General features: G+C 52.1%; 1 protein-coding gene across 1 annotated transcript; it reads left to right on the forward strand.

Annotated features, from left to right (window-relative positions):
- The first annotated feature begins 5,457 nt into the window (after window positions 1-5,457).
- On the forward strand, window positions 5,458-19,267 carry GGA1 (golgi associated, gamma adaptin ear containing, ARF binding protein 1). Its single transcript, XM_019544881.1, has 17 exons — window positions 5,458-5,607; window positions 5,748-5,832; window positions 6,753-6,828; window positions 7,610-7,708; window positions 9,598-9,721; window positions 10,277-10,377; window positions 11,480-11,560; window positions 12,125-12,262; window positions 12,423-12,504; window positions 13,253-13,360; window positions 13,737-13,889; window positions 15,000-15,064; window positions 15,239-15,417; window positions 15,553-15,845; window positions 15,995-16,164; window positions 16,948-17,058; window positions 17,271-19,267. The coding sequence occupies exons 1-17, from the start codon at window positions 5,577-5,579 to the stop codon at window positions 17,379-17,381; spliced, it is 2,007 nt and encodes a 668-aa protein (XP_019400426.1). The 5' UTR covers window positions 5,458-5,576; the 3' UTR covers window positions 17,382-19,267.
- Window positions 19,268-20,091: the final 824 nt, after the last annotated feature.

The following is a 20,091-nucleotide window of genomic DNA, read 5'->3' on the forward strand; positions in this document are numbered from 1 at the left end:
CCCATCCTATTCTCGTCCACCCACTCTTGTAACCTGTCCATATACTGACAAATCTAAGCAGCCCCTATGCCCAAACTTTCCCTTTCACACAGGGCTAAGAGGCAGGCTTAAGGAGGAGCACTGCAAGGTGTCTTTAAAGCCACTAGGCCATGCCTTGGGTGCATACATGGCTTGATGGAAAGATTTGTACATAGGAGCAAGGAAACTGCTGATGCTCATTTCCAAATGCCTGTGACATTTGCTTTCGTGCTTCCCTGTCTCTCTGGCCCACTTGTTACTCAAAAATGACAAAAATCAGTTGAGAGGGTTCATCATGATTTCAAAGCAACTTGAGCCAGGAAGTGCAATCATCCCCATTTAACAGAGGGTGAAACTGAGGCACTGAGAGGCAAAGCTGACTCACTCAAAATTGCTGGAAGGGCAGGGCTCAAACCCAGGTGTCCTGACCCCCAGTCCAGTGCCCTAGTCACACACCAACTGCAAGCTACCATGGCTGTAGTACCGTCTCAGATGTAGTATGCAGAGACTATAGTATGGAGAGAAAATTAAGAATGAAAGATGTGAAAGAAAACAAGTTTGGGCAGACAGTAGACATGCTCTGCGCTATACATTGGCCACCAGTGAAGCACTGCATACTAACAGAAAACCGAAACTCCTATTAGACAAGAGCAGAAAGCACCTGAAACGTCCCAAGAATCAATCACTGGCTTCGTAACATCACTCCCCAACACACATGTGCACACGCACACACAGGCACACACATTCAGCCAAAGCACACATAACTTTTCCAAAAGTGAGGGGACAGCCAAAGTCAGGGAGCAGTGTAGTCTCCAGTCCAAACGATGCATGGACAGAGGTGATGTCAGGAGAAGAGATGCTGGCCCAGTGTCAAGGGAAAGTAGCAGAAGCAACTCAGCCAAAAATCTAGGAACTGCCTGCTGCAGTCAGCAAAAGTCAGCAAATGAGCAGAAAGAACAAAGACACCGCAATACGGACTCTGTGGAGGGGAAACACCGACAGCATCCTGCTTTGCCAAGCAAGGCCAACCTGAGTGGAGAAGAGTCTACCCCAAGGACTAACTTCAGAAACTCTGCACACAGCACAGAGGGAAGCCTGAGAAGGCACAACCAAGGTGGTGACCAGCGATGCTGTATAGGGTGCATGTACACACCTACACACGTGCTATTCCACGCTAAAAGAGCACAGGGGGAGGGGGCACTGGCTGACTCAAGAGAAAGTAGACAGGCAGATCATTGCTACTAGGTAAGAGGCCCCTTTTTCATCTGGTCCCTGGAGCCAGCTGAGAGAATTCCACATATTGAATGCAGCGTGTTGCAATTCAGCTGTACAGGAAGGGTGATAAATGCTGGCATCTCCTGCCTTCCACCACTGCTCTCTGGTGGACAGAACGCGGAAGATCTGCCTAAGCATATGCCAGGCCCTGCAGTAGCCTTAGCTCTGAAGTACGAACTCTCTGCTGCTATAATTACATGGTGAACAAGCCAAAGAGGCTTCTAACTTGTGTGTGTTGGGGCACACCTCTCTCTAACAACTGCAACCGAAAAGAATAAGCCATGATACTGTTCCATTAGAGCCAATGTTTTACAGGTTAATGCTAATGCCAGATTTTTTTTGCAAAAATCTTGTTTGTCTAATAAAAGCTATCATCTCTGAGTCCTGAATGCTAATATGGAACTTTTCACCTCAGCAGCAGAGCAGCTCTGGCCCAGAACAGCATTGGCTGAAAGTTACAGCTGTCCTGATTGCTTGGGAAAAATGGTCTGAGGAGGGAGTCAGGATTTTGTCTTTCTTCCCTAGCTCCATCACATAAACCACCACTGTAAGTCTGAAGAGATTAGCTCCATTTCTTGACAGGCCACTGAGTTATCTTCATTTTTAAATATGGCCGGGGTCCCACAGAATGAACTTTACAAGCTACAGCCGAAGACTTAATGAGGAAAAGTACTGTACTGCATTGAGTTTGGAGAAAAGAGAAAGCATGCAATGGGATACCCCAAATGTCAGTGTACTGTCTGGATTCATTCAGTTCAGTTTGCACATGCTGCTATACTGGGCAGAGCTGTAAGCACTAGTCAGGACAGGAAAATAATATAAAGGCAGAAAGAGACAAGAAATGTGAGCAGAGGTGTTGCAAGCAGGACAATACCAACCTGCGTCTTGGAGGAATAAACCAGCATGAGCTTTAATGGGAAAGGAGACACTTGAGAAAAGCAGTTATGCTCAAAGACTGCCAGAGGCATTAAATAGCAAGTCAGACAGATGCCTGAAATGCTGCGATGCACACATTGAAACGGTATCAGCAAACTTGAGCTGCCTGCACAGGATACATCTGCAGCGCACACTGCAGCGGAGTGCAGATGCCCATACTAGCTGTGAGATAGCTCAGGCACCAGGAGAAGTTTAGTTGCCGCTGCACAGAGATGAAAAATCAGGTGAATTAGCCTCACTGAGCTCCCAGACTGATGCTAGGATGCTATTAGTATCTGAGCTAACTTGGGTAGCTCAGCTCTATACTGCAGCATAGAAGCTCACCATCCCAACATGGAGCAGGGAGAGGGTACAGGTGCTCTATAGCTCTCTGAGGCAACTAAGTGATGAGTTTCGTGTTGGGAGGACTCAGTACCATAAAGGTATCATGGACTTTCAGAAAAAGAAGAGGTATTAGGAAAAAACTTGGAGGAAACCAGCTCATAAATATTAAAATAATTTATTGTGTACCTGAACACACCTGGAAGAAGGACAAAGCCTACGTCTACAGGCTTTTTGAGGGGCGCATAACAAGGGAGAAGATCCCACAAGACATAATGGAGCCAGGGGTAAAATTAAAAGGAAAATTAAGGTGGCAAATCAAGAAATATTTCTTAGTAGCAAGACAGGGCAGTCTTTTTTCACTGCTAGAGGCATTGAGATCAGTTTGACCGAGCATGGGAACAACCCTATGATGTACAGGTGAGACAGACTGAGATCTGGCCATGACATTTCCATCTCTGACAGTTCTGCACCCAGTTCCACAAGCACTTGGCAATCTACTTTGCCCATGCTTGCCACTAAAAGGGCTCCCATGCCTATTTCTGGGGTTAGACTCTGAATGACTGATAGACCCTACAGAAGGAAGTCTTTGCACTCCGTGTGTGGGGGCCAGGAGAGGGGGCTTCCAACCAGGGCATATGGGACAGCAGGGCCCCTGTCCACTCGGTGCAGTATCAGCTCCACCCCAAGTAGAGGACTTCAGTCTCCAAGGTTGTCAAATTGGCACCTTTCACTAGCACTAAATTAAAAAAAAAAATCACTGTGTGGAGAACACATAATGTTCCCTCCAAGACCACTAGAGCACAGAAAAGACAAGCAATGCTTATTAAGTGTCATAATTAGACCAAGGCTGGATTACTGAAGCAGTAAGGAGAAAGAGGACAAATTGAATTTAAATACCTAAAGATCTTAGTTTTTTTAGGATCCCCCCTTCACCCTCCTCCCCCCACAGCAGCTGTTTAAACAAGAAGAAAGAATGTTCCAAACTAAAAGAAAAAAAGAAAGGATTTTGGCTTAGCAATGTTTCCAGCCACTGTAAAAGAGGAGATGGGATGGAAAAGTAGCTCACATTCTGGTATTTACATTTTTTAATTGTCACGTCCCACACAAAGCCCTCACTCTGTACAACAGAGTAAATCCATGAGGAACACAGGATTCAAAGATAAAAGGTAGAAAATAATCATCTAAAGAGTTTATAGGTAACACCACAGAGTACTAAAATGAAAGCCAAGGAAATCTCCTTGCTGAAATAGGCGAGGAAAATAAAACCATCCCCTTTTCATTCTGCTTTCTTTACATAGTTGACAGCCCCTCGTGGACAGCTGGCTTTACAACCAATTGTCAGTTTAACTTGCTATCCGTGTGGGTTTATTATTGCAACAGGGGAGCAAACTGTTTAGAAAAAGAGGGAAATGCAATCAGAGAGGCAGTTTGTTGGGGGCTGCAGGCAAGACTGAGCTTTGGAATTAATGCTAACTTGTTTTACATTGATTAGATTTCAATTGGATGTTCCTTTAAGGTTCTAGCAGCATCTGGGACTCAGTCCCATGCACGTATATTACAGGAAATGTCATTTTATAGCCCTGCAGATGGTGTGAACTTTTAACGCTGTAATAGATTGGCTCGGAGTGGACAAGCTGGCATTACTCAGAGGCCTTCCCTTCCTCTTGGTTAACTCAGCTCACACCTGCAGCACTGCGGATATCCAGCACTAAACCAACCCAGCTGGCATTATGGTGCCCAAGGGAGAAGTGAAAGGGCATCAGCTCCAGCAGTGGCGCTCAGCATTTTTAGACTTAGGGCACCCCTCAGGATACACCAGCTCTGAGTTTTCAGACTTTTTGAGTGCTGCAGAGAACTCTGAAAGCCCACAGCACAGCAGCACAGCTTTGACACAATGGATTCCTATATGGAAATCTCTGGGCTTGTCTAGTGACACTTTCTGCTGGTCTTTTCACAGCACCTGATCAAGCAAGCTGCAGCTCGTGAATGTTTGTGCTATATAGATAGACAGGTTTTAACAGAGATAGATATATCTTTCATTAGTCTCTAAGGTTTAGTCTGCTTTGGTTAGTCTCCAAAAGATACAACTCTACCCTGCCTTCTACTTTATGCTGTGAATCACTGCAGTGCACAAACCCACCAGTACTGGTGTTGGGCAGGTCCCTTTAAGACCTCAGGGCACCCCTGGGTGAGGACCCCTGGGGTACAGGGTCCTACTGGCCAGCTGCCTTCCTGGGGACGCTGTAACATGGGCGCTGCCACCCACGGGACACGCAGCGGAGTGGTCACGGGGAAGAACTGGTGCCTGTGACTGCAGAGCTCGAAAGTGGGAGAGAAACGCCAGCGATTCCCACTAGAACTCTCGCGAGATTCGCCTGAAAAAGCCATAACTCGCGACTTCCCAAACGCCCCAACGGACCTGCGCATGCGCCAGCGGCCGCACCCTTTAACCGCCCCCGGGATCATGTGACAGGGAGGGCTGGGCTAGTCCCGCCCCGCCTGCTTCTATTAGGGGGCGTAGAGACAGTGGCCGTAAACACCGGAGAACCTACCAGCACTCTAAACGCCCTCTTAAAGGACGTCTCGAGGCGGAAAGGCTCTTTCTTCCGAGTCGTTCGTCACCGGAAGTGGCTCGAGTGAAAAGCCCGCCCCCAAACGCGGCACAAAGGAGCCCCCCCGGAAGTCAGCCTTCCTTGGCGCTATTTCCGGCGCTCTAGAGCGAGCGCGTGGGTTCTATAGTTCTTCTGTTGCGCCTCTAAGTTTCGAGCCACGAAACTTTCTGCTCAACTCGCTGGTTTTCCGGCGACACTCTAGGGCGGAGAAGCGGCACTCTATGATGCGCAGAGGGGGCTGGCGCGCAGGAGGGTGACCGACGCTCTAGCAGGCCCCTGTGGCCCGACTTCCGGCGCTCTATGGTGTTCGGGGCGGCGCTCTAGGCGGCGGCGGCCGCGCTCTATGGCCCCGCGCCGCCGGGCCAGCCGGACTGTGGGGGACGTTGCCCTGCTGAACCGAGCGGGGCCGCCATGGAGCCCGAGGCGCTGGAGGCGCGGATCAGTGAGTGCGGCGGCCGGGGCCCCTCCCCCACCCCCCGGATCCGGATTGGGATTAGGGTTGCCGACCCCGTGCACACGGCGCGGGGGGAGGGGCGGGGCGGCCCTCGGGCTCACGAGACTTCTCCCCCCTCCTCCCCGCAGACCGGGCCACCAACCCGCTGAACAAGAGCCTGGACTGGGACAGCATCGATGCCTTCTGCCAGCAGCTCAACAAGGAGCCAGAGGGGTGAGCACCTGCCTGGGCACTGCCACCTGCGTACGCACGCACTTGCACACACATGTCTGTGTACATACCCGTGGGCGTGCACACACCTGTGTGTGTGTGTGGATGCAGACACGTATACACACATCTGCACCTGCATGCCTGTGCAGCCCCAGGCCTTGAGGGACCCCTGCATCTGTGTCAGGCTGAGGCCTCCAGGACATCAGGAAGATGCCTGCGCTGCGGGCCCAGGAGCTGTACAGTGGAGGTGCAGAGGTGTCCTGTGGCCCCACAGCTGCAGGAGCTCCCTGGGCCGGACATATCCATACGGTGACAGGGTGGCCATGCCCTGCTGCACTGACTGGCCCCTCAGTCCCAGGATCCCCCATTCTTCAGTCTGTAGAGCAGTGTTTCTCCGGGCTGTAAAGCCAGGGTTGGGGGTGTGGGAGGGGGAGGTGCTGGGGCAAGGGCTGGACAGCAGAGAGAAGCAGCATCTGGTAGGAAGTGCTGGCCCATCCCTGAGCAAGTAGCAGCATTTATTTCAGTGCACTTTCCCCCACCCTCCTGCTGCTGGAGGCCACTGCCCTCTGCTCCAGTCTGGCACAGAGATCACCCTTTTTTCTGCTTCTTGCAGCTTTGTAGCATCTTGCTCATGCATGTGTGTGGTCATGTAGGCTTCACCTCAGAGGCAGATGCGTTCACGCTACAGCAAAGGACTCCTGGAAAGTTTGGAAGAAGCATCAATTGTCCTTTGGGGCTGGCAAAGCTCCAGTGATGTGTTAATGAAGTTGCCATGAGCTGTAGAAACTGGGGGGGGGGGGGGGGGGGGGGGGGGCGGGGCAGTGCAAAAGGCACACGGATTCATGGGTAAAAAGTGTTCCCTTTCTGGAAACCCCAGACCCTGAGCTCTTCTCCCATAACCACTTTGCTTTGCTCCCTCCCAGCCCCCCACTTGCTACCCGGCTTCTAGCTCACAAGATCCAATCCCCGCAGGAGTGGGAAGCTATCCAGGCCCTGACGGTAAGAGGGAAGATTTCCAGACTGGAAGGGCTGGGTGGTGGGGGAGTGCCCCAGGGTTGTCTGGGGAGAAAGGGCTAAGGACTCCAGTGCATTCCTGTGGATTGGACAAAGCCCAGACTCACTCTGGGCTCCCTCACCCAACTCATAGGCTGGTCCAAAGTCTTCTGAAGTCTGTGGGAGTCTTTCTGTTGACATCTGTGGGCATTGGGTTAGTGCCCTACTAGGTGAAGGCTCCTGAGTCTCTGATTCCCCTGTGACACGGATGGATACCCCCCAGGATGTGTTGGGGATTCCTGAGTGCTGGAGGCTGTAGAGGCAGAGGGATGACCAGTGGATTAGTCTGGACAAGCCCTGCGTACAGTTCCTCTTAATATTCACTCTTCGTTACTGTGAGAGGACACTGAGCCATGTGGACCTGTGGTCTGATGACATTGTGACATCTCTTACATTTGTATTCACTGTCTGCCCTTGTAGGGCTGGGTGGTGACAGTCCCACCAGCTATTTCTCCCCTATCACAGTCTGTCACGTTTCAGGCATGTACCGAAGTCGTGTTGCTTCCTCTGCTCCCTGCCCTCTATGATGGCAAGCTTGGGGAGGGGATTCCCTCCTGTCTTATCAGAAGTGGGGGTGGCCACAGCAGGCAAACTAGGGGTTCATGGACCAGGTTCAGAGCCTCATTTTCCTCTACCTCACGCAGGCATTTCCTTGCTGGGGGGGGTGGATCTGGTTCCTCAGTGTGCTGACCTCCGCCCTAGGCTTAGCCTCTGCCTTCCCTCTCAGGTGCTGGAGACCTGCATGAAGAACTGTGGCAAGCGCTTCCATGATGAGGTGGGCAAGTTCCGCTTCCTCAACGAGCTCATCAAGGTGGTGTCCCCCAAGGTGGGTCCAGCACTGATGGGCCTGAGGGGAGGAAGTGAGCTAACCCTCAGACAAGGAGGCTGAGCTTCCTGGGCTAGAGCAAAGGTAGCACCAGAAGGGGTGTGGCCTTGTGGGTGGGAAATCCTCCATGAGCTGCTACAGTATGGGGTGAGGACTCGCCTTCCATTCCTCCTCGAGGGCTGTTTCCAGCTTGTGAGAGTGACGACTCCTCAGCCAGCCTGCCACTGGGCCAAAGTATCTGGGAGCAAGTGGCCTGGGTTGGGTCCTAGTGTTGCTGCCTGCACTCTGACTGCCGCTGCTCTTCTCTGGTTTGGGAGCTGGGTAACATCCCTGTATCCATGGTGAGGTGGAGAGCATCTCCAGTATTTCATGTCAGGGTGACATCTGCCTCCACTGCCCTGAACTAAAATAAGAAGGAGCACAGCCAATCACCAGGAAGCAAGAGTGTACCTGGGCGTGGTACCCTGCTCACCCCTCAGCTAAAGACTGAGGGAGAGCCAGCATGGTCCCTTCCCACAGGTCTTTATCACAGCAAAGACAGCCCAGCCATAGGAAGTCCCATAGTGCATCTGTGGGGGAGGGAGGTGAGCAAAGCAAGTGGACAGTACTCCCTGGGCCCTTGCAAGGCTGTGCCATAGTGTCTCTGGGAGGTGGGGAGGGAGCGAATGGGGCTCCAGCTGCAGCCCCTGAGAAGCCCATGTCACTGGGCTGCTGAATCGGAGTATAGGCAGTCTTCGCACTTAGGGCTGGTTATGTTCCTAGAAAAGGCCCTGTAAGTGTAAAGGAATTAAATCAAATCTGATTTTTGCATAGAAACAATATTATAATAAGGGGTTGTGTTCCTGACCAAGGGCCTGATGCTCAACTTTTTATAGGAATGACTGTAAACACCATATTTAAATCAACTATAAATGATATACCCTGTACAGTGTATAGCTTTCTAAAGTGTACTGTATATTAATTGATTAAATAGGGCAATACAGTAACTAATCACAAAAAATTTTATTTAATTAGAAGGTGAAGGAACACCTTCACCAGGGTCATGGAATTCAGAAGGGCTTCTTTGGGGAGATTTTGTGGAGACTTAGGGCCACTTAATGGCCTTGTGAGAAACTGATCCAGGGATGTTTGTTTTGCTGCCCTCATTTTCTTATTGTAAATTTCCCTGTAGTGCCGTAAGTGCAAGGATCTAGCGCTGTAAGTAATAACATGGGTATAAATGGCAGAGTGCCACAAGTGCAAATCGGCATAAGTCGAAATGCCATAAGTCGAGGACTGCCTGTACAGCAAGTCTGCCCCTTATCTGCAGTAGCTGTAGCAGCTGCTGCCCAAGTGCAGGGAGCAGGGGCAGGGAAGATTCTGTTCCCCCTCCTGTGCACTGCTCCTGCCCTCCAGTGGTCAAACCCCCCCACCTCTGCCCCTGGTGCTGAAAGATCTCTCCCCCCCCCCTGCCCCCGCTGTCAGAAAGTGCTCCCCCTTGGGTTGTACAGTAAAAGTGCCCCTCCTGCCACGGGGTGCTCTGATTCCTGCTGTGTTTGGTTGGGCCAGTTGGTGACCAGGCCCATGCCCTTACCAATATGCACCCTTACTTTCCAAGGATGCAGAGTCTGGACTGGCCTTCCCTGTGTCACTGACATGCCCCTCACTGCCTGGCGCTGCATGGCTACCATCTGAGCATAAGATCTCTGCTCTGGTACACCACCCACCCTCTGGTGTGCTGGAAGTCAAATGTAGTTGGGCCATGTTGCAAGGAGCCATGTGGGTTCTTGTTCTTCCTTTACACTTCTCCCATGCTGTTGGAAGCCAGTTCATTTATCTGTGCAAGGTGATGAACCTGCCTCCTTCCAAATCAGCTCACTACCTTTTCCTCTTTTCCCCCCTCTCCTCAGTACCTTGGCAGCCGAACTTCAGAAAAGGTAAAGTCAAAGATCCTGGAGCTGATGTATAGCTGGACGCTGGGGTTGCCTCTCGAGGTGAAGATTACAGAGGCCTACCAGATGCTGAAAAAACAAGGTGAGAGCCTCAAACTTTCAGGGGCAGGAGCCTTTCTTCTTCCCTCCAGCCATCTGTGGTGAAGGAAATGGAGACCAGATGGATTCTAGGTTTGTTTGCTTCTGGCCTCTCAGGGAGGTTGACCAACTCAGAATCTGGAGAAATTGAATGGGGTTACCTTGGAAATCCAAGCAAGATGGAGGGTGTCCTTGGCATATTGAATTGGTGGAATAGTGTAGCAGGAGGTGACACCTGCTTTACCCTTGGTAGCTTGGCCTCCAAAAGGCTAGGTGGAGGACAGAGGTTGTCACTGGGCATAGAGTGACTTGCTATTAGGTGGTGGAGATGCTGCAGAGGACCTGGCTGAGAGTCACTGGGGGGAGAAGGAGGCAAGAGGAAGATCTGCCCCTTGCATGCCTTAATTGGCCCGTGGTTAGATTTGACTGGTGGTAGGGGATGGGATGCCATCACATGGAACAAAGCAGGGCTGCAGTGGGGAGCAGAAAGCAGCCATCTGTTTGCTCTGGTGAAGTGAGGCCTTGAACATGGTGACCTCTGTGCTCATTTCCCCTGCAGGCATTGTGAAATGCGACCCAAAGCTGCCAGATGATGCTCCCTTCCCACCACCTCCTCCCCGGCCCAAAAACATCATCTTTGATGATGAGGAGAAGTCCAAGGTAAGAGCTCAGTAGCAGGATGAAGCCTTCCTAGCCTGTGTCTTCTCCTCTGATCCCTCTAGGCAGGGATGGCACAGCAGGGCCATCTCTTCCCTGTACTTATCCTCACTGAGAAGAAAAATGGATACATGGAGGGCCTAAGCCAAAGAAAGTCAACAGGAAGATTCTATCTAGTAGGCTTCCCTTGGAGGCTGAGAGCGTACTTACCATTTGAACCATGGAACTTCTTGCCACAGGACACTGCTCATGACCATAGCTCAGCAAAGCCTTGTCACTAGCCCAGCAGCTGCTGCAACTCTGACACACAGTCCCTATGTCACAGGAGCCTCTTGCCACATGGCATAAAGTGGTTCCAGCTCAATTCACACCCTCTTTTCCTGTTCTTCCTTCTCACCGTGACCCTCTTATTGCCCAACTGTTTTGTATCTCTTGAGCCATTAGCCATCATTGTAGCTGGGTTACTACACAGAAACCTCTGCTCACTGCCCATGTGACTTCTCTCCCTCTGTGGTAGGGGAAAGCTAAACTGTGAAGAGTGCACAGACAGAGTTACCACAGAGCAGCTGTGTGGTACAGCCAACCATTTTAACGTGCTGTACTTTCTTTGTATGAATAGGGTCCAGTCAAACCCACATACTAGAGATTGCACTATTTTAACTTCAAAAACTATGAGTAGGCCAGACCTCAACGTCCCTCTGCAGTCCAGCCTTTGCACATCTTTGCCAGCCTAGATACTAGGGTTGTTCAGCTCTGGAATGTGCCTGGTGTGAAGCTGAATTCTAATGGGAGACCACCACCACCCCCCCTTGCCAGGGTGGAGATTTGAAAAAAAGGAAAAAAGATTCTGAAATATCTTTCATCAGAAAAGCAAAAAATGGGCACAGGCTTTGCCAGGCAGTTCTGAGGTCACTTCTGTGGCTGAGTTACCTTGTGCTTAGGGAGGGAGGGATGTGATTTTTATTGGAAATCCTTCCAATCTTCATTCCACATGAATGGCACAGTTTGAGAACTATTCTTGTGGGACTGACCCTTGGTTCCACCTGGCTGTGTTTAGGATTAGTCCCATTTGACCAGTCCCCATGTCTCCCCATCTCTCTTGCAGATGCTGGCTCGCCTGCTGAAAAGCTCCCACCCTGAGGATCTCCGAGCTGCCAACAAGCTCATCAAGGAGATGGTCCAGGAGGTGGGCCCACTGCCTCATGTAGTATTGCTGGGAGGGGGTACTGTCTGTGGTGTGCTCAGTGGCCAGGTCTCCTTGTTGTTGTAGCAGGGTGGAGAAACCTGGAACACCATGCTAGAGGTAGTGGGATAGGATGGAGCCAGTGACCAGTCAGCCTGACACCTTGCACTGTTGTGGCAGGAAATAAAGGCCATTTCATGCTGCATCAGTGGAAGGGCTGATAGGGTGACTTGGAAATGACTTTTCACTTTGATTGTCTGGGAGCTCAATGCTGATAAGCATGCAACAGTGGCCACGGCACCAACTGCTGGAGCATTCTCAGCCTCTTGGCCAGGTGCTGGGACTCATTGTGGCCCAGCTGGTTGCTTGACAGTCTCAGGAGAGAAGAGTCCATTCAGATGAGCTGTTTTGGGGACAGTGACACTTGCCTAGTCTCTTTAAATGCCATTTGAAGTGGGTGACTTAATTGTGTTTTTCCTAGCCTTGCAGCAGGGACAGGGGGAAGGAAGGTCAGACCCCTTTCCTGGTTTACCTCACCTGTGCCCACTTCTGCTTGTTGTGCATCAGGACCAGAAGCGAATGGAGAAGATCTCTAAGAGGGTGAATGCTATTGAGGAAGTGAACAACAATGTGAAATTGCTGACTGAGATGGTGACCAGCTACACCAAGGGGGAGACAACAGAAAGCAATGAGGACCTCATGAAGGTGAGGAGGGTGGTGCTGGGAGTCCTTTCTCCCTTTTCCCTCACAACCAGGCCTCCAGTGCCCCCAGCCTGTGGCAGGGTGGTGCTTGCTTTCAGGCTTCCCCATCACCTGCCAAGCACCTCTTACTGTTGTCTGCCTCAGCCCCCTTTCTTTCCCACAGGAGCTGTATCAGCGTTGCGAGCGAATGAGGCCCATGCTCTTCCGGCTCGCCAGCGACACAGAGGACAATGACGAAGCACTGGGTGAGCAGAGTTGGCTACTATGCACATGCTGTGCTCCCCACTTCCCCCCTCCCCACCTATTTCTTCCAGTCTGGCATTCTTCTCCAGCCACTAGATGGCACCCCAGCCCCACTCAGACTGTGGGTTGCTGTTCAGCAGATCAACCCTTGTGGTGGTGGCTGGGAGGTGGCAGGCATTCTGCCTTGTGCCCCTTGTTTCATGTTGGGGTTGGAGAAAAACACTGCAAGTGCAGCAGGGAGGGGGCAGGCAGGGACACGGTAAATGCTGAAGGCAGTGTGCACATGCCTGGAACATCAGCTTGCAATGACAGATGCCTTTGCAACAGCTGGCTGCTAGTTTTGGTGCATCTGACATGCCCCCCTCTCTGAGCCTTGTACAGCCCTACCCCAGAGTAATCTGCATGAATTTAGTGTAAAAAGTCTCGGGGGGGAATTAATTGGGGTAAAACTACACCCACATGTCATTTGCCCACAGCTAGCCTGGGTTAATTGTTGCTCGAGGCATGCAAGCTGTTACCTCCTCCTCTGCTACTGTAATAGCAGCCTACTGTGTGCAGGTGCCTTGAGATTTATCTGTTCGTTTGTCTACTCCCGTATCGTGGTGTAATTTACATTAATTACTCCAGTGTAAACATGTAGTGTCCAGACTCTACAAGGAACAAGAAGGGGATCCAGGGCCTGTGGCTGAACAGTCAGTAGGCACCTACCTCTCTGCTGTCTACAATGTCCCCCCACACCTCCTCTTTCAGCGGAAATCCTGCAAGCCAATGACAACTTGACGCAGGTGATCAACCTGTACAAGCAGCTTGTTAAAGGAGAGGAGATCAATGGAGAGACTGTGGCTGGCCCCCTCCAAGGTGAGGAGACCTCCAGAGGGAGGGAACCTAAGGGGGATATACCGCAGGGGAAGCGGCAGTCAGCCCCTTGCGAGGTGAGGAGACCCTGAACAGAGAAGCAGAAGTGTGCAATCTTGGTACTGAAGGAGGTTAGCAGACAGCCTGTGCAGAGAGAAGGGCTGAGTATTGTCCTGCTGCTTTGGAATGGGAGAGCAAAGATGGGCACTAGGGTTATGTGACACACCCCCTTCCCTCCCCCCCAGTGGGGATAAGTCATGATCACCACATGACCCAAGTGGGGCTTAGAGATGGGCACAGTTCCCAGCAGAGGAAGAAAGGGGGTGGTTGGGGGTTTTGAAGCTTTTTGTTGACCACCACCACTTCTTCCTGCCTACAGGGAGCACCTCTGCACTCCTGGACCTGTCTGGGCTGGACATGGTGACAGGCCCCTCCTACCCAGCCTTACCCACCCTCTCAGGTGGCACTGGAGTCCCTGTGCCTGACCAAGCCAGCTCCATCTCCCTGCTGGATGATGAGCTCATGTCTTTAGGTGAGGGGAGAGGTACAGAAAGTGTTTGGCCATCTACTCATTAACATGGTGGGATGCCCAATTGGAAAAGTACAGACCTTATGAAGAACCTACAGTGAGGTGGACTGGAGCTTGGAAAGCCAGACAGTGCATGAAGGCTGGAGTAGGGAATGCTCCTCACTGCCAGTTTACCTCTGAGTCTTGATCTTCAGGTGCCTGAGGAAAGCTGCGGTATTCAACTGTTTTTCCCTAGAAGTGAGAGTGACTGAAGAGTTAATTAGGGAAGACAGTCCCAGCCTTGCACCTTGTTCACCACTACTGTGGTTGAACATGGTATTTGTTGCACCAGTGCTGCTGCCACAGAAGGAACTTTCCATAAAATGCTGTGGTCTGCTGGTGGATGCACAACATAAGGTCAAACAAAGGTCCTTCTGAACATAACTGCCCACTGGGCTAGCATGGCTATAGCACAGTTGTGTGCAGCCAGCAAAACACAAGGGAGCAATGTGGCTACCCTCATGTCTGGCTACCTCAGACTCTCCTGATACCTACTTCAAGCTGGGTCATGTGGGGTGGCCTTTAGTGTGATTCCAAAACGAGCCTCAAGTGGCCATCTCTGAATCTGCAGCAAGATGCCCTAAATGCCTTCCTTCCCATGCCCCAGCAGGTCCCTCATGAAACCCAAGAGGGGGTAGCTGCTTTTGGGACACAAAGGAGAAATTACAGTGCTGTGAACCCCTTGCCAGATCTTGGTCTCAGGTGAACAGTGAGACAAGCTGGAGCTGTTTCAGCCAGAGAAAGACTCAAGTTTGTGCTTCAGAAGCCAGAGCAAGAGGTGTTACCCTCTCTGTCAGCAAGGCCCTTTACTATGGAGTAAATCATAGGCAGTATTTTGACCATCTTCAACAGGAACTTGGGCTTCTATGCCATTGAAATGTGCTCAAGAGACTTTTTTCTTCATATTCATCATGGTACTATAGAAGTCTGGTGGCACCAGTGTGTTCCTTCTGAAGGACAGCCCTCCAGAATCTCCTGCCCCTTACCTCCCTGCCCTGGTCAAGCTGTTTGTAAATACACCCTTTCCCCCAGTTACCAGCAGGGCCCTTTTCTGACTTCTTCCCTTCTCTCCAGGGCTGAATGACCCACCACCCCCCTCTGCACAGGGCATGGGCAGCAGTGGCTGGAACAGTTTTCAGGTAAGGGGTTTGGAGCAGTGAGTGGGTGGGGGAGGTCCCATCACTGTCTGGGCTTGGGGGAGGACATACCCAGAGTTCATGGTTGCATGGGGTGATGAAGTCAGTGCCCTAGAGGCAGCAGGGCTCAGCCATTAGGTCCAGCCCCTACAGGCTGCCCTCTCGTCACCCTTGCAGTCATCAGACAGCAGTGAGCTTGGCATCCCCTCCAACACGGCTGTTTCAGCAACCCGAGCAGATGTGGGAGATCTTGGACGAAAGACTTCTTCTGCCACCAGTGGCCTGGATGACCTGGACCTGCTGGGGAAAACTCTGTTACAACAGTCACTGCCTCCAGAGTCTCAACAAGTCCGGTGGTAAGATGCTGTAGGAACAAAAAGGGGTCTTGTGTGCCTACTTCACCTAGAAGAATTTCTGGGTGAGATTCCTCCCACCTTCCTGAGCCCTGTCTAGCACACTTGTTTCTACAGCCTCATGCCTTCTGTCCCCAGGGAGAAGCAGCCACCCCCACGACTCACCTTGCGGGATCTCCAGAACAAGAGCAGCTCTGGTGCCTCAGTAAAGATCACGGGCACTCCAGCCCTGCTCGGCAACATCTCCCTGAGCCCTGCCACCACCCAGCCCTCTCCCTTGGAGCAGCCTTCCTCCACCTCGCTCCCAACAACCGCTCCCATGCCAACTGGAGCTGTCCCTGCTGCTGCCCTGGTCGGGTCCCCTGCTGCTATGTCACCCCAGGAGATCTCGCTGGCTAATATCACGGTGCCTCTGGAGTCGATCAAGCCAAGTGAGTGCCTGGAGAAGGGTCCAGAAGATTTCTCCTCATCACTGGGAATCGGGGAATGGGTTCTTCCACCCGCTCATCTGGGCGGAAGCTCCATTTGAGGGCTTCTTTCTCTGGTCCTACTGACTCTGCTCCCCTCTGCCACTGTGCAGGCAGCATCCTCCCCGTCACGGTCTATGACCAGCATGGCTTCCGTGTCCTCTTCCACTTCGCCCGTGACTCCCTGCCTGAGCGGCCTGATGTGCTGGTGGTGGTGATCTCCATGCTCAGCACAGCCCCGCTCCCTATCTGCAACATTGTCTTTCAGTCAGCTGTCCCCAAGGTAAGGGCTGTCCCCAGTACCAAGGGATCTTGTTGGCCAGCAGTTCTGGGGCAGAGGGACCTGATACCCACACCCCCACATGCTCCCCTCCAGTTGCCTTTGGCAGATAGGATTGGGAAGAGGCAAAGCTCCAAGTGGAGCCTGGGAGGGTTGTTCCTCTTACCACATGCCCACAACTAACAGCTGCACTCTGTCTCGGACAGTGATTCTCAACCTTTTGGATTTGGCACCCCTCCATAACTTTTGTGAGTTGGGTGGCATGTAATTTCACAAGTAATGCATATATTGCAGTGTGTGCCTTTGAAAAGGGAAAGAACAGTGGGGCTGGAGGGCCAGGCAGGGGCAAGTCTGAGCTTGTACTTATCCCCTCTTGCCTCACAGCCCCCTTCAAAGGATGGCACCCTGGTTGAAAATAACTGCTCTGGGCTATAGAAGAATGCTACAGATTTGGGGAGGAAGAGGGCGGGAGGCTTAAGTCCTGTTCCCAGCTCTGCCACTGACCTCTGCTGGGTGTCTGTGGGCAAGTCATTTCACCTCAGTTCTGTAGAATGTGGGGGTGGGATGTGTTCCTTTCCTGGGGAGTCCAAGACCAGTGGGACAACAAGAACCACCTCCTGGCTCTTCCATAGCCAAGTGGCTGAGTGCCCTCTGGGGAGCCAGGGCATCTTCCTGAGGGGAGGAGAGAGCAGGATCCCATGCAAGAGCTAGGAGGAGGAGGGTACCTGTCTCTCATGGGGGCACAAAACTACTTGCTGCTACTTGAGAGATCTCATGATCCCCCAGGTGATGAAAGTCAAGCTGCAGCCTCCCTCAGGGACAGAGCTCCCAGCATTTAACCCCATCGTCCACCCAACTGCCATCACCCAAGTCCTGCTGCTTGCGAACCCACAGAAGGTAATAGTGCCTCCCTGCCACACACAGGCCTTCCCCATGGCTGGGCCTGCCAATGATACTCAAACTAGAGCTGTTCTTCTTTCCTTTCCCTATGCTTGCTCCCACTCTCCCTACCATGCTGTGCCTTGGGGATGGGGAGTCCTCTGCTTCTCTCATAAACTATGGTCTCCAACACATCTCTTGACCACATTTCCTGTCTCTCTCCTTCCCAGGAGAAAGTGAGGCTACGATACAAGTTGACCTTCACCATGGGGGAGCAGACTTACAACGAGATGGGGGATGTGGACCAGTTCCCCCCTCCAGAGTCCTGGGGGAACCTCTAGGTCCTACAGCCTGTGGGCTGCTTCTGAATCCTGGTGGCTCTTTGGTGCCCTGCTCCAGTTCCCCTCAGGATGGCAGGGGCCTCATCTGGGGCTGGTATTCAGCTGATGCTGCTGCTCTCCTGCTCTGGCACTGGATTGTGAAGGGCTGGGGCCGGAGAGCACATGAAGGATGGTGGGAAGGCTCAGAGCCAAAGGGAGGCAAGGCAAAGCTGCTCTGGCTCTACAGCCTGTTCCTGTCCTAACCCCACTTCCCTTTCTGCAAGAGTGGAGCTGGGATCAGCACAGGGTAGTGCAGCAAGCCCCAGCCTGACCACACAGCCAAGGACCTACTCTTTTCCTGGTGTGGGTGCATGGGGTATTTTGCATTGCTCCCTCCCCTGAGCTGCTTCCTGTTCCCTGGTTGCCAGCAAACTAACTCACCTGGTCCACAGCTGAGGGAGCTCCCTCCTGCAGCTGTGCTCTAATCTTCTATTCTGGTTCCTGTCATGATTCTATGCCTGTGACACGCTGAGAAGCGGGCACAGACCAAGACTGAACAGGGCCTGGGTGAAGCTGGGGATACTGACCTGCTTTGCTGGAAAGTAGACATCCATTCTTGGGGCATTGGAGGTCTGCTGGGTTTCTTTGCTCTGATTTCATGGCCAGAGCTGTTTGGGGGTGGGTGGTGAAGAGCCAGAGGATCAGTGTGGTGGTTTAGTGCTTCAGCTTAGTGACCTGTAGGCTGGGACTTGGATCCTGGCACTGAATCGAGGAAGGGGCTGTCCTGCTGCCACAAGAAGTGAGGATCCATAGCAAGCCCTGTGTCCATGGGCCAAGATGCCTTCTGTGAGAAGGCCTGGCTGGGGCCTGCCAGGCACAGAGGTGGGTAAGGAACATGTGGCCTTTTGTAACCCTTGGAGGAGGATTGTGCTGCTCCGGCCTTCCCTCCCCACCCCTTGCAGGAACCTGATGTGCGAAGGAGTTCACGCACTCAGCCCACTAACTGAACTTCTGTTTGGGGTTTTCTTGGTTCTTTCACTTCATTGTCCCCACCCAGGTGAACCAAAAGGCCAGTAGATGAGACCTTCTCTCACTGAGGTCACCACCAGGAGGAGCACCTGGGCAGTGAGGAGGGGGATCCTGCTTCCCTGCAATCCCCTATTTTTATTGTACCGGGGGTAGGGGGTGGGCATTTCTCTATGCTGGTCTCTGCAGAACTGGCTCGGGGTTGCTTACTGATAAGGGGCCCTAGCTCCTCCATGGCTTCCTTGGGGGCAGACAGCACTGTTCCTGGTAGAGATTCCAGCTATATGAGAGCAGGCTTTTCTCCCAGCTTTGGGGACTCCAGCAGCTCAATCACTGTGACACAACTGGTATCTGCTGGAACATAATGCTGGTACAATAAGGGCAGCAACAGCCCAACTGCAAAGCTGTACCTTTCACTATCACTACATTGCTGACCAGCTTGCAGGCTATAGTGATGCCTCTACCCCTGCCCAGAAACCTCCTGGGCTCTGAACTCTAAGATGACTGCATCTGAGTACAGTGGTTTGAATCATGAGGAAACACTTTCTCCCTAGAAAGGGCTTGGAGAAAAAGAGCACGGATGGAGGCCTTGCCTGGATGCTACAGAGACCAGCCAGTGCCATTGTACTGTGCCCTGGGGGAAGTCTCTGAACCCCGTGATTGGAGGGAAGGTCCCTGAACTGGGCCTCTGCTGTGTCTTATTTTTCTTTTTTGGTCTCTTTCAGGGTTTTGTATGGATTTTCTTTGCAGATCTTGCTTGGTTCTAGAACTGACTTGTATATATTTTCAGTGCAAATTCTATAAATGGAAAAGAATTTAAAGAAAACCGCCCGGCGCGAAATCTGCTGTATTTATGGGAAATAAAGAGTTCTTTCCTCATGTCTGTGCCTGGGTGAGAGCCTGTCTGGATGGAGTATGTCTGGGAACTCCTCTGTTTGGCAGTGTCCCTACTGCCTCTTCCCCCCTGCTGTGGGTGCCCCTTGTTGGTGCTGAGGAGACATTCCCATCCCCTTCTGAGTGGAGGTGGGGGTGGGGTTGTCTTGGCACACTTAAGTCCAAAGAGGAAGTGGTACTAGTGTGAGGGAGACGGTCCCATGACCTGTAAACTGGTCTAAAAGCACAAAACCCTTATTGGAAAGTAAAGGGCTAGACACTGCCTTCCAGCTGCTTTGTGTATGTGACAGTCTTGCCCACAGACCCAAACTTGCCCTGTCTCATTCAAGTAGGTGTTACCTCAGCCTGTGAAGCTTGGGCCCCTTCCTACGTTCCATTCACAGCCAAGATGGAGCATAGCACCAGCCCACGAGAAGCTAAAGTCAAGGCTCTCTACTGCCGTGACCTGCATTCCGCTAGCTCTCATGAGCGGGAAGAATAGCTATTCCTGCTGAGCCTGGAAGTCCCCTAGTGTCTACTCAATTCCTGTTTCGGTGTGTTAGTTACTCCCAGGCTTGTTAGGGTGTTAACTGCCTCCTGCAATGGAGGGGGACTGCAGCAGGAGCCAGGGCCAGGCATTGCTGCAGGGGAAGGGTGACTTTGTGGTTCTGCTGCAGGGACCAGACATGAAGGCTGAGGCCTCTTCCCTGCTCCCATCCATATGGTGCACAGTTTGCACCCAGGTAGCTTTGCTACATGCATGCTTCGGTGCCAACTTCTTCCTTTGGGGCTTTCTATGGAACCTCTGCACTCACTGCCAGAATTCATTCCC

This window comes from Crocodylus porosus, unplaced genomic scaffold (assembly GCF_001723895.1).
Source record: "Crocodylus porosus isolate Cpor-Errol unplaced genomic scaffold, CroPor_comp1, whole genome shotgun sequence".
Taxonomy (NCBI): domain Eukaryota; kingdom Metazoa; phylum Chordata; order Crocodylia; family Crocodylidae; genus Crocodylus; species Crocodylus porosus.